Genomic DNA, 11,683 nt, shown 5'->3' on the forward strand with positions numbered 1-11,683 from the left:
GGCACACAGGACCACGTCCTCCTGCCTTGCTCCGGGACTCTGCCCACATGGGCTCTTCCCTCCCACGGGCGTCGGGTCGGCCTGGGCACGCTGGGGGAGAGCCAGCAAGCCCCGCGAGCATCAGCCACGTCCCCTAGCCTCTGAACAAGGACGGGCAGGTCTAGACTGTCTCTGGGGCCGTCCTTGCCCAGGTAGTTCAGCCCGGTGCACGCAGGACGGACGTCTTGAGTTCCCTGCCGACTCACTGCCCGGCTCTGCGGTGGCCGCGGCGGCCGGGAGACCCCGGAGGCCCAACGTGGAGTCAGGCTGGGGGTTCGAGCACAGCGCTGCCGCGGACGCGCTGTGTCCCAGTGGCCCTGGACAGGCCGCCTAACCTCTCCGCTTCCACACCTTTGGAACCAGGAGCCTCGGCTGGCATGTGGCACCCAGTTAACCCTGTTGCGACCGGCTCCCGTGAGGACACGGTGCTCAGCCCTCCCCTCCCTGCCCGGCCTGGGTCCCAGAGGCTGGGGAGTGTCCGTTAAAACGTCACACGCCAACGTGTGACCCGACCTGTTCGGTGATTTCTTTGTAAGATGATTTCCAGTTGAAATCATCATGGAGTTGAAACCAAGAAGAAATATAGCAGTCCTGGCGCACTCCCGGTGACAGTTAGGGGACCTGTGGTGACTGTCCGGGTGGGGGCTCCCTCCAACAGCCCCTCAGGGCTGCGAGCCGAGCCTGTGCTCACGGGGGGCCTCGCGGGGGCTCCCCAGCCCCTGGGTCCCACCTGACACCCCCCGACCCCGGCCTTGGAGGACGCCGTCCTGGGGGATGGTGATCAGAGGTGGACCCCGCTTCTGAGCGCTGGGAGGCTTTTGACAACAGGACAGCGGCAGCCCCCACCCCATCCCTGTGACTTCACCCCTGCCCGCTTCCTTTCCCGGCACCCAGGCTGTCCTCCTCAGTGTCCCCTGAGAAATGGAAGAGATAGTGACCCCAGGGACATTGGTGCCAAGGTCAGTCTGGGCTGGAAGACCAGCGATCAGCTCAGTGGAGGGCGTGGTTCCTGGGTCTGGCGATGGGGACCTACCCGGGGCCTGTGGAGCTGGACATCGGGGCCAGGATGGGTCTCATTGATTTGCAGCCTCAGAGACGAGGGAAGTCAGTTGTCATGCCTGTCACATGACCACGGGCTGAAGCAATGTGAGAGCCATGGGGCTCCGGGGGAGACTCCCCAAGATACTTCCCATTCGAGGCGCCAGCGGGGGTGGGGTGGGGGCTAACCACCGGGTGCCTCGCACCAGCCCCCCGCCGGCCTCTTAGGGCACCGGGCATGCGGTGGTCCCCCACCCCTAAGCTGTCCACACGTCCACCGGCTTCAGGGGCAGCCATGATGCTGGGAAGCCAGGGTGGGGGGGGCCCCTTCTGGACGGGAAGTTGGGGTTTGGGTCCCAGCACGGTGTGCACCCAAGAGACCCTGGGCCCGGGGCGCCTGGGTGGCTCTGTTGGTTGAGCGCCCGACTTGGGCTTAGGTCATGATCTCACAGTTCATGGGTTCGAGCCCCGCATGGGCTCGCTGCTGTAAGCACAGAGCCCGCTTTCGATCCTCTGTCTCCCCTCTCTCTGCCCCTCCTCTGCTCGCGCTGTCTCCCTCAAAAATAAATTAAAAAAGAAAAGAAAGAGGGGCACCTGGGTGACTGAGGTGGTTGAGCGTCTGACTTCAGCTCAGGTCACGATCTCGCGGTCTGTGAGTTCGAGCCCCGTGTCGGGCTCTGTGCTGACGGCTCGGAGCCTGGAGCCTGCTTCGGATTCTGTGTCTCCCTCTCTCCCTGCCCCTCCTCTGCTCACACTGTCTCTCTCTCTCTCAATAATAAATAAACATTAAAACAATTTTTTTTAATATTAAAAAAAAAGAAAGAAAACCAAGAGACCCTGGGCCAGACCTGTTGCTTTCCGAGCCCATCTATCTATCTGTGAAATGGGAACAAGAATGAATCAGCCCAGCCCCTTCCCAGGGACAGGTGAGGTGTGGACACAGTGGGTGGGCTCAGGGAAAGCAAAGCGTGGCCTCCCTCTCTCATCCCCACGGGAGACTCAGGGGGCTCCCCCCTACACCCAGGCTCCAGCGGTCTGGGGAGACACCCTTCTGCAGAGCTGTGCTCAGAAATACGCACATGGAAAGCAGGAACCCCAGTCCCCGGTGGAGGAGGGGATGTGCCCTGCAGGGCCCTGTGTGGGAGACGGGTTCCTTCGGAGGGGACGGAGGGGACCGAGTGGACGGTCACCCTGCTTCAGCAGAAGCTGAGACAGGGGACAGGAAACCAGGAAGACTCCTTTTGTGGCCTCGGTGCTGGTGTTGCAGGGAAGGGGCGAGCTGGCTCCCTGGGTGGCAGAGCAGTGAGGAGGAAGGGCAGGTAGACGCGGGGGGGAGGACACCCACCTTTGTAGGAAACTCAAGGGGGGCTGCTAACGGACCGGGGAGGGGCAGGGGGAACTTGCCCACCCGGAACTTAGGGCGCGCTCAGCGCGCAGGCAGGAGGAAGGCACCCAGGCTCTGCCCCTGTGGCCCTGCCTCCGGCCTTTGCACACCCCTCCCCTCCTCCCCTCTACTTCTGCTCTTGATGAGGGGGCTGACAGGCCGCACCCCCTGCCCCCAGGTGGCATGTGTGTGATACTCCTTTACACTCCCGGCTGCCCAATGCCACAGGAAAGGGTTAGCCGACAGAGGTCACAGTCCTGCAGGACCTGAGTCTCCGTCGCCCTCCATGGTGATGTGGGGACAACGGCAGATAGAACTGAATTTCCTTCTAACCTGTAGCCCATGGAGAGATACTTAGGCCGGTGGAACAAAATCCCCACTGGGAAAACAACCTTAGCCTGACAGCAGCCAGGCCTCCAGGACCCGGGGAGTCTTTAGCATGTGAGTCTCACTGGAAACTTCCCCTGGACTTCACCTCCCCTGACTCCAGACTCCGGGCTGGCTGTGAGCCCAGTGTCTCCTCCTGAATCCGGGGCAGCTCTTCCTGCCCAGGGGTCAGGTCCCCGTCTTTACTAAAATCACCTTTTATGCACCAAAGACGGCTTCAAGAATTCTTTCTTGGCCGCGAACCCCACTGTCACCCCAAAAACCTCATCACTCGAGCCTGGTCACCTCCCGTCTCCTGCACCCCACTCCAGCCTCCACTGTGGGCTCCAGTCCCTGCTCCCCGGGGCAGTTAGGAAAGTTCTAAGAAACGACACGCCTCCTCATTGGCCCACAACAGCTTTTCTTTTACTTTCGAAAGGGCTGGTTCCGGGCTGGGCTGAGCGCAAGTCGAATCTGCTGACAGGGGTCCTGGGGCCGCGGCTGGGGAATGAAGGGTCCTGAGGGGGAGCACAGAGCCTCTCTGAGGCTGGGGGCCGCCCCCCTGGAGCCGGGCACCCGAGGCTGATGACATGAGCCTGGTGAGTCCTCTGAGCCCGTGCGTGTGTGTGCGTGTGTGTGTGTGTGTGTGTGTGTGTGTGTGTCCCAGCCCTCTCCGGGGACCTGCCCTGGGCCACAGCCACTTCCTGTCTCCTGTAGGCTTTTGTTCCCCAGCTGCCCTAGCTCTTGGGCTGACTCAGGCCCCGGCACTCGGCCCCTGCTACCAGCGGTTGGTGAAGAGACTGGCAGGAAGCCATCCCCCCGAGCAGCAGTGTTCCCCTCTGACCAGTGTTCCCCTCTGACCACCTTCCCCCGCCACCCTTTCCTGGGCCTCAGGGCCAGCACCCCCCGCCCCCACTAGAGGGCGCTGCTCCTGGAAAGCAGGATTCCAGCAACGGACTCCTCCCACCCACCGGCCACAGCCCGGTGCCGGTGATAAAGTCCTTGTTTGTGCAGAGAGGGCGGGATCCGGGACTTGGCCCGGCTGGCGGCTAGCCCCCCGGGGAGTTACTCCTCAGGAGGGCCCCCCGTGGCTGTGGGCTGAGTCAGCCCGGGAACCGGAGCCCCCCAGATAGCCCTCCTCCCCACCCCTTGCCCAGAGCCGCCTGCCCCCCCCCTGCGCGGCCTGTGACTCCTCAGGGAGTCCCTGGTCTGTCCGTGCGGTTCCCCAAGGGCTGCTGCCCCCACATTTCACAGGGGGTGAGCCCGGGGCCCCGGGGACAGCCCTGGCAGCTCCCCCCTTGCCTCCCCAGCTGTGCCCTGTCTCCACAGACTCTGTACCTGCTCCTCCTGGGGCCCCTGCGCTGCTCCTTGGCCGCGGCCCCCTGCAAAGAGGAGGAGTATCCGGTAGGGGCCGAGTGCTGCCCGAAGTGCGGCCCAGGTACGTGCAGGCCTGGGGGCAGGGAGACAGGCAGGGGCGGGTGAAGCCCCCTCAGCCCCTCTTCCACTCTTCTTCCCGAGACCCTGGGGTCCCTTCCTGCACAGGGATGGGGCCCGGGGGCCCCAGCCAGCCCATTCGTGGCCAGGAGCTGGGCCATGCCCACACCTCCTTCCAGAGCATTCCTCCCCGCCCCCGAGCAGGCTCGCTGGTGAGAGGCAGCAGGACACCGTGTGGCGTGGGGAGCAGCTCGGGTGCCCTTCGGTCCTGGGGGTGTGGTCACACCTGCTGGGGGCCTCCGGGTGGCAGGACGCGTGAGCCCCCGCAGGGCCCTCCCCAGGCCCCAGTGACACAGAGCCTCTGGGGTGCAGGTTACCGGGTGCAGGAGGCCTGCGGGGAGCTGACCGGCACGCTGTGTGTCCCCTGCGACCCGGGGACCTACACGGCCCACCTCAATGGCCTGAGCGAGTGTCTTCAGTGCCGTGTGTGTGACCCAGGTAAGAACACTGGCCCCAACCGCTACCCGCCTCTGTCCCGTCCCATATCCCGCCGTGGGGGGCGTGCCCACGTCACCGGACCAGGTGCTGGGCCAGGCCGGTCTGCCTCCGGGGCAGAGGTCTGCAGGCACATCCTTCAGGGAGCCTTGGGCCTCTGTCCACCCCTGTCTCTCCCCGGAGTGGGGTCAGTGCCTTTGTAACCCCGTTAGCCAGGCCCTCCAGAGCTCAGGGACCGCGTCGGTCACATGGACACCTGAGCCTGAGGCCAGCCCTGATGGAGCCCCAGGGTCCCGTACTGCTTGCCCCGCGCACGGGTCCTGAGGGTCTGGACCTCGCCCACCCGCAGCCCCCCCAGCCTCCACACCACGCCGCGGCGGGCCCTACTCGCGGCTCAGCGCTCTGACCCTCACCTTCTTCCTGCCAGGTGGTCTGGGGTGGAGGGACCCCAGGAGGGAAGACAGGGGCACAGGTGGAGGCTGGAATGCATTTGGGTCCAGCCAGGTGGGGTCAGGGGCTGGGAGCCTCGGGCTCACCCACAGATCCTGCGATGCCGCTGAACAAAACACCTGTCTTATGGGGCTGAGGTTGGGGTGCAGAGGCACAGAGGCTGCCCCTCAGCAGGGGTGCAGGGGTGAGCCCAGGCCCAGCGCTATCCCCGCCCCCCTCCCCCCCACTGCCAGCTGGGGGAGGGGGCTCTCACTGGTCTGTCGCTGCCATCTGACTAGCCTGATAGACTGCCTGAGGGGCGGGGTCTTCAGGTGTGGGTGTTGCGGGCCGGGTCCTGCTTCCTGGGACTGCCCCGGGGCCGGGGCCGGTGGCTGACTGTGGTTCCTACTTCCTGTGTGCGCCTGCTGCCGCCAATCTCCGTTTCCCCACCAGGCAGGCTCCCCGGCAGGTGCTGGGTTCGGGCTGGGCGGGGAGTGCGCCTGGCGGGACCTCTGGCGGGAGCAGAGCTGGCCCCAGACACACGCACCAGGCTGCACCGCTGGGCTGGGGGCCTGTCGCCAACCTGTCCCCAGGCGGGAGCCCTCAGGCCCGCGGTGCTGTCCGGGCCTCTGCTTGGCCTCCTCCTGGGACTGGGTGCTCAGCACTGCCCGCGGCAGCTGCTCTTAGCTCCTTCTCTTGGGTCCCAGCCATGGGCCTGGTGACCAGGCGACAGTGCTCCAGAACAGAGAACACCGTGTGCGTCTGTGACCAGGGCCACTTCTGCGTTAGTGAGTCGGGGGACGACTGTGCCGAGTGCCGTCCCCACACCGCCTGCAGACCTGGCCAGAGGGTACAGCAGAGAGGTGAGCGGCAGACTGCGGGCGGCCGGCCTCCTGGTCCCCAGCACCCTCTAAGAGGTGGACCCCAGACCCAAGCCCAGGGTGGGGGGAGCCCAGCTGCCCCGCTGGCCTGATCCCCTGCATCCTCTCTGCCTGGCCCTGCCATTTCTCAGGCACCGAGTGGCAGGACAGGGTGTGTGAGGACTGCCCTCCAGAGACCTTCTCGCCCAGTGGGACCCTGGAGGAGTGCCAGCCCTGGACCAGGTAGATGATCCCAGGGTGGTCTCAGCCCGGCGTCCCTGGGAGGGGCTCCTCCAGCTCCCCTGGCAGATGAGGCCCCACCCTGCTGTTCCCTATCGTGCGCCAGCCTCCGGGAGAGCCCCTGCCTGGACTCTGGGGCTCACACACCCCATCACATTAGCCGAGAACTGAAAGTCAGTAGATGCGAGCTTCCTGGAGGCCAAGGACGGACCTTCTTCCCTGGGGCAGGTCTGGAGGGATGCTGCCGCCAGACTCCCAGTCCCCTGTGGTTCTGGAGAGTCCCCAGATATCAGGGCCATGGGGCTCCCAGCGAGTCTGGAGTCAGGGAGGTTCTCAAAGTGAGGGCTCCATTCTTCCTGCGACCATCCCCGGAGCCCGGAGCTAACCTGGGCCCTCACAGTGTCCCTGGGTGGAGGGGGGCGGGGGGCCTGGGGTGACCAGATGTGGCTGCTGGCGGGCGACATCCTGCCTCCCTCGGGTCTGTCCGTCTGTCTGCCATGCCGGCTCTAAGGGTCGTGCCCCCCTGACCAGGGCTCTCTCTGCCCTGTCTCCTCCAACCCCGTGCCTCTCTGTCTTGCTGCCTCTCCCCGGCCCTCTCCCCCGACCCGTTTTCCCGTAGCAGCGAGGCCTGGAAAGGCAGAGGGACCCGAGTTCACACCCAGAGCCGCCGAGCGCCTGGCCACGGGGCGGTTGCCTCCACCTCGCGGAGCCTGGCGGCGCCTCGGGGACACCCCCCACCCCCAGGTCGAGTGAGCATCAGGCCCCCACACTGCTGTCTCCTAGGTGCAACGGCCCTTTTCAGAGCCTTTTAAATGCTGGGACCAGCAGCTCCGATGTCAAGTGCTCCTCCTGGAGCCTTTCTCTTTTTGTGGGCTTGACCTTTTCCGTACTTCTGCTTGGTGGCATAATACCCATAGTCGTCTGGCTACTGAGGAAAAGGATGAAAACCAGACGGTCACCTGGTAAGCAAGGGGGTGTGGTCCCATCAGGGCTCAGGGCCCCAGCAGGTGCGTTGGGGGGAGGTCAGCAGGAGCCGTGGGCAGGGCTGGGTCCCCCCGAGAGGCCTCACATCGTTCGCACACTCGCTCGGTCCCTGCCCGCGTATCTGCCCTGCTGTATCTGGGCCGGGCCCCGGCCCCGCAGACCCGGCTCTGGCCTCCAGCAGGGAGCGGGCGCTCGGCAAGGAGTCCAAGCGGGGAAGGTCAGCCACCTTCTCAGGCTACTGTCAGCTAGTCCGTGCTGGGCCCTCACCCCAGGGTCCCCGGGCCGCAGGCAGGCCTCGGGGTCCCGGGCTCTGAGTGGGCCGCCCAGTGGCCGGTGTTCTTTCTCACCCGACTCGGGGGCGCCTGTTCCCCGGGGGACCCTCCCCTGTGAAGTGTCCACTCCCTTTCCCTGGATGACCGTCACATCGGGGTGCGTTAGGGACAGGGTGTGGCAGCTGGAGGCTCAGGCAGGAAGTGCCCCCACGTTGTCACGGGTCCTGGGTTCCCTGGCGGACAAGTCCGCACTGTCTCCGCACAGGTCCGGCCTGTCTCCCAGAGGGTCCTTCTCTCAGGGCAGGCCACACAGAGAGAAGTCAGGAGCTTGGGTCCCCCCAACCCCCAATGCTGAGTGGACTCTATGTGACACAGGGTCTCTGTTTTGCAGGGGGACCCGCCAAGGGGAGACTCTTACAGGTATTATGGACCATTCCCCGGCCCCCACCCACTGGAGGTGATGCCGTCGGGGTGGGTGGGGCTCCCGGTTCTCTGAGGGGCCTGGGTCCTTCGGGCCAAGCCACCTCCTCGCCTTAGAAAGCCAGGAAGACCCCGAACACAAGGCCCACGGGCGGGGCCCAGTACAGGCGGGTCTTCGTGTGGAAATTCCCCATCGCGACACAGAAGGGTGTGCCGTGTCCACCCAGGTCCCGCAGGCCCCGCCGGACGTCACCACAGTGGCTTTGGAGGAGACGGCATCCGTGTTTCCCGGGAGGGACCAGCCCACCGATCGACGGCTCTAGGAGGCGGACGTCTGAGACATCTCGGGCTGTGCCCGCTCGAAGCCGCCAGGCCCCCGAGGGCAGACTGTGGGCCCTCAGACTCGACGCAGCAGAGGGATACCGGCCGCCGCTCAGGGGGCTCGGGGACCTCACACGCCTCCCATCAACTTCGCGGGGGCCCGCCTCCCTGCCACCTCTGTGCTGTCCACGTGTAGACCCAGCCCTGTGAGGACACCGCCACTCTCGGCTCCAAGCCCCGCTCACTCCCAGCCCCTCTGGGCCTCGGCTTGCTCGTCTGCAGGATGGGCCTGCCCGCACCTACCTCACAGCTGCGGCGACACTGGAGGGACCACGAATGTGGCACGACACGTGACTGTCACGTTTGCAAGTGATTTCTAAATTGGAGGTGTTTGTTTAACAAATACAAAATTGCTTTTTAATTTCTCTTTAAAAAGTATATTTTGGAAGGATGCTTTGAGAGTATGTAAACCTCCTGTTTCTCCCAAAACTTTCATCCACTGATGATTTAAAAGATTTTTTTTATTAAAAATTTTTTTAACGGTTATTTATTTTTGAGAGAGAGAGAGAGAGTCAGCGAGTGTGGGGGAGGGACATAGAGAGAGGGAGAGAGAGAATCCCAAGAAGGCTCTGAGCTGTCAGCACAGAGCCCAACATGGGGCTCGAACCCACGAACCGTGAGATCGTGACCTGGGCCGAAGTCAGACGCTTATCCGACTGAGCTCCCCAGCGCCCTGACGATTTTTGCCTGAAAAGTGATTGGGAGGGTTTCCAGTCGGGGATGTGACTCCCCCTCGTGCACTAGTGAGTTAGCATCCGTGGACGAAGCGCTTCCCCTGCGGGCCCTACGGTGGCCCGTGCTTCCTACTTCGACAGCGGATTCTGATACATGACTGTCATTATTTTGAGGCACACGTTGTCCCAGATTTGTCTTACAAGACGCTGTTTGACTCGTTTCTGATGCATAGCCCCTGCTCTGTCTCCCGAGAATCCAAGGAGCTCAGCAACCCACACGCCGGCTTCCAGAGCATTCTCCATCAAAACCACCAGGCTGCTCCTAGAACGGCTGGCCCAAGCCAGGGCCTCGGGAGTGACAGGCTCACCGTGAAACCTCCCTTCATACAACGTTCGATGCGGCCACTCAGTGTGCATCAGCCCAAAGCGCCCCCAGAAGGTCCCCCTGGGGGTTACTTCCAAGTCCTCTCAGGTCACTTTCCTGCCTGCCCGCGGCCACCGGGGCCACCAGGCCACAGGGCCTCATCCCAGCACCTAAACGGCACCAGATGGGGCAGTAAGGATCAGCAGAAGCCCCCAGTGCCTCTGGACCAGCACCCCAGGCCCGGGGTGCCCTCGGGCTCACCTGTGCAGGCTGACGGCCAAGCTCACCAAGGAGACTATAAATCCCACCCAGAGCGTTAGCGAGGCGCTAGCTCTCCAGTGAGACGTTTGCACATCACGGGTGTGTCAGAACCTTCGAAAGCACCACAGAATTCAAGAGGTAACATCTCCCAGAACACATGGTTACAGACAGCACGTGCAATGGACCGGCTCCGACCCCTCACTGGGCCATTTTAGCCTTTTGTCTTTCGGGATGTTTTTTGCCCTGATTCTATTTTCTATTAGGCACCTTTTTTTTTTTTATGTTTATTTATTTCTGAGACAGAGACAGAGCATGAGCGGGGGAGGGGCAGAGAGAGAGGGAGACACAGAATCCGAAGCAGGCTCCAGGCTCTGAACTGTCAGCACAGAGCCCGACTTAAGGCTCGAACTCACAAACCGTGAGATCATGACCTGAGCTGAAGTCGGTCGCTCAACTGACTGAGCCACCCAGGCGCCCCCCCCCCCCGTTTTTTCTAGAAACACTGCCATGGAGAAGATGCCCATAGGATCCCAGACACCAACCCAGAGCCTCAGACAGGAGCTCAGAAATACAGGAGGATACAGGCATTCACGGGCTCTTTAACTGATGTGTTTATTTTGTGCTGAGAGCAGCCCCCCCCTTTGCCAGTCTGGGGGTTGAACGAGTTAGAGGTTTCCAGAGGGAAGCCATGGGACAGGTTAGGACAGGCTGGTCCCTGCTCAGAGGGACTCAACACACAGCATCACCAGGTCCTGGCTGCCGGGCCCACCTCCCAGCCCTCGCAAGGCCCCCCACCCCCGTCCCTCCCTTCTCCTGCAGCACACGGCCCTGAGCCCTCAGTGGCTGCCCACCGAAGGCCTGAGCCTGCTCCCCCTCTGCAAACCCCACCCCCGTGACCACTTCACCCCTGCGTCTGTCTCTGCCTCCACCTCTATCCCCTCGGCTCCTGCCTCCGCCCAGTGTCTCGAGGGAGTGGAGCAGGGCCACTCAGGCCAGCAACCCTGCGTCCATCGGGAGGAGCTGTTTTCTGCTACCAGCTCCCTTCCCTCTGGCCAGCAGGAGGCTGGGGCCTTGCTGGCCTGGTGGGTCCTTTCTCTGCAGGTGAACTGGGGGTGGGGGGTGGGGACAGGCAGGCATCTCCTTGAAGGAGCCCTGATGTTGGAGCTGCACCTCAACCTTGGGGAACCAGGGTCCATGCCCCCCTGCTCTCTCAGTCCCTGGCGGGGTCCCGAGCCCTTCCCTTCCCCTGACGGCTCTCTTCCATGGACCTCAGGGCCCCTAGGTCAGCAGCCTCCCCTACGGCTCACCCCACCCTTGGCTCACTTCCTGGGTAGCTCTTCACCGGCCCCATGCTTCCCTCCAGGGCACAAGGAGCCCCATGTGGGCTGGTTTCCAGTGCTGGGGGTGGGGGAGGGACACTGAACCCCATGTCCTCGGTCAGTGTGCTCTCATCAGGCAGCTCTGGGTTCTGAGGGCAGGGGTCCTGGTGCCCAGGGGAGGGGGCTTCTTGCCGAACCCGGCACTGTGACCCATGGGGCTCCCCCTGCCCAGGGGCCAGGAGGCAGGAGAGCAGTCCGGGTCTCGGTGGGCGTCCCGGACCCTGATCAGGAGGTCTTACCAGGCACGCAGGCAGTCTTCACGCATCTTTCAGAACTCCAGGTCCAGGTGTGGCGGACAGTGGACAAGTGCCCTGGTGGTCACATCCTAGAACTCTCCTTGACCCGGGCAGCACCCCGCAGGAGAAGGCCGGCCTTGCAGGAGGATGCTACTATTCACTGCCTCAGTGGGAGGAAGGAAAGCTTCCTACTACCCAGCAACAGTCCAGCCGATGAGAGACTGTCACAGCTCAGCCAGTGAGAACAGTCACAGCCCAGCCAATGAGAAACAGTCATAGGCTAGCAGCCCAGCCAATGAGAAACAGTCACAAGCTAACCAATGAGAGCCTCTCACAGCTCAGCCAATGAGAGACTGTCACAGGCCAGCCAATGAGAAGCCACTACACTTCAAGCTCTGTCTTATTCCAGTGAAGTTAACAGCCTATC

The 11,683-nt window shown here is 63.4% G+C and overlaps 1 protein-coding gene across 4 annotated transcripts; it reads left to right on the plus strand.

Moving 5' to 3' along the window:
• The first annotated feature begins 3,333 nt into the window (after positions 1 to 3,333).
• Positions 3,334 to 8,858, plus strand: TNFRSF14 (TNF receptor superfamily member 14). 4 transcript variants are annotated; one of them, XM_042952538.1, is made up of 8 exons: positions 3,334 to 3,426; positions 4,157 to 4,265; positions 4,634 to 4,759; positions 5,893 to 6,048; positions 6,198 to 6,288; positions 7,069 to 7,247; positions 7,933 to 7,961; positions 8,189 to 8,369. In XM_042952538.1, exons 1-8 carry the CDS (start codon positions 3,418 to 3,420, stop codon positions 8,282 to 8,284), a joined length of 795 nt encoding a protein of 264 aa, XP_042808472.1. In that variant the 5' UTR covers positions 3,334 to 3,417; the 3' UTR covers positions 8,285 to 8,369. The 4 variants fall into 4 exon arrangements, with proteins under 4 accessions (XP_042808472.1, XP_042808471.1, XP_042808474.1 ...); XM_042952537.1 differs by lacking the exon at positions 7,069 to 7,247 and having other exon boundaries at positions 8,189 to 8,858; XM_042952540.1 differs by lacking the exons at positions 7,933 to 7,961; positions 8,189 to 8,369 and having other exon boundaries at positions 6,905 to 7,194.
• Positions 8,859 to 11,683: the final 2,825 nt, after the last annotated feature.

This window comes from Panthera leo, chromosome C1, assembly GCF_018350215.1.
Source record: "Panthera leo isolate Ple1 chromosome C1, P.leo_Ple1_pat1.1, whole genome shotgun sequence".
Classification (NCBI taxonomy): domain Eukaryota; kingdom Metazoa; phylum Chordata; class Mammalia; order Carnivora; family Felidae; genus Panthera; species Panthera leo.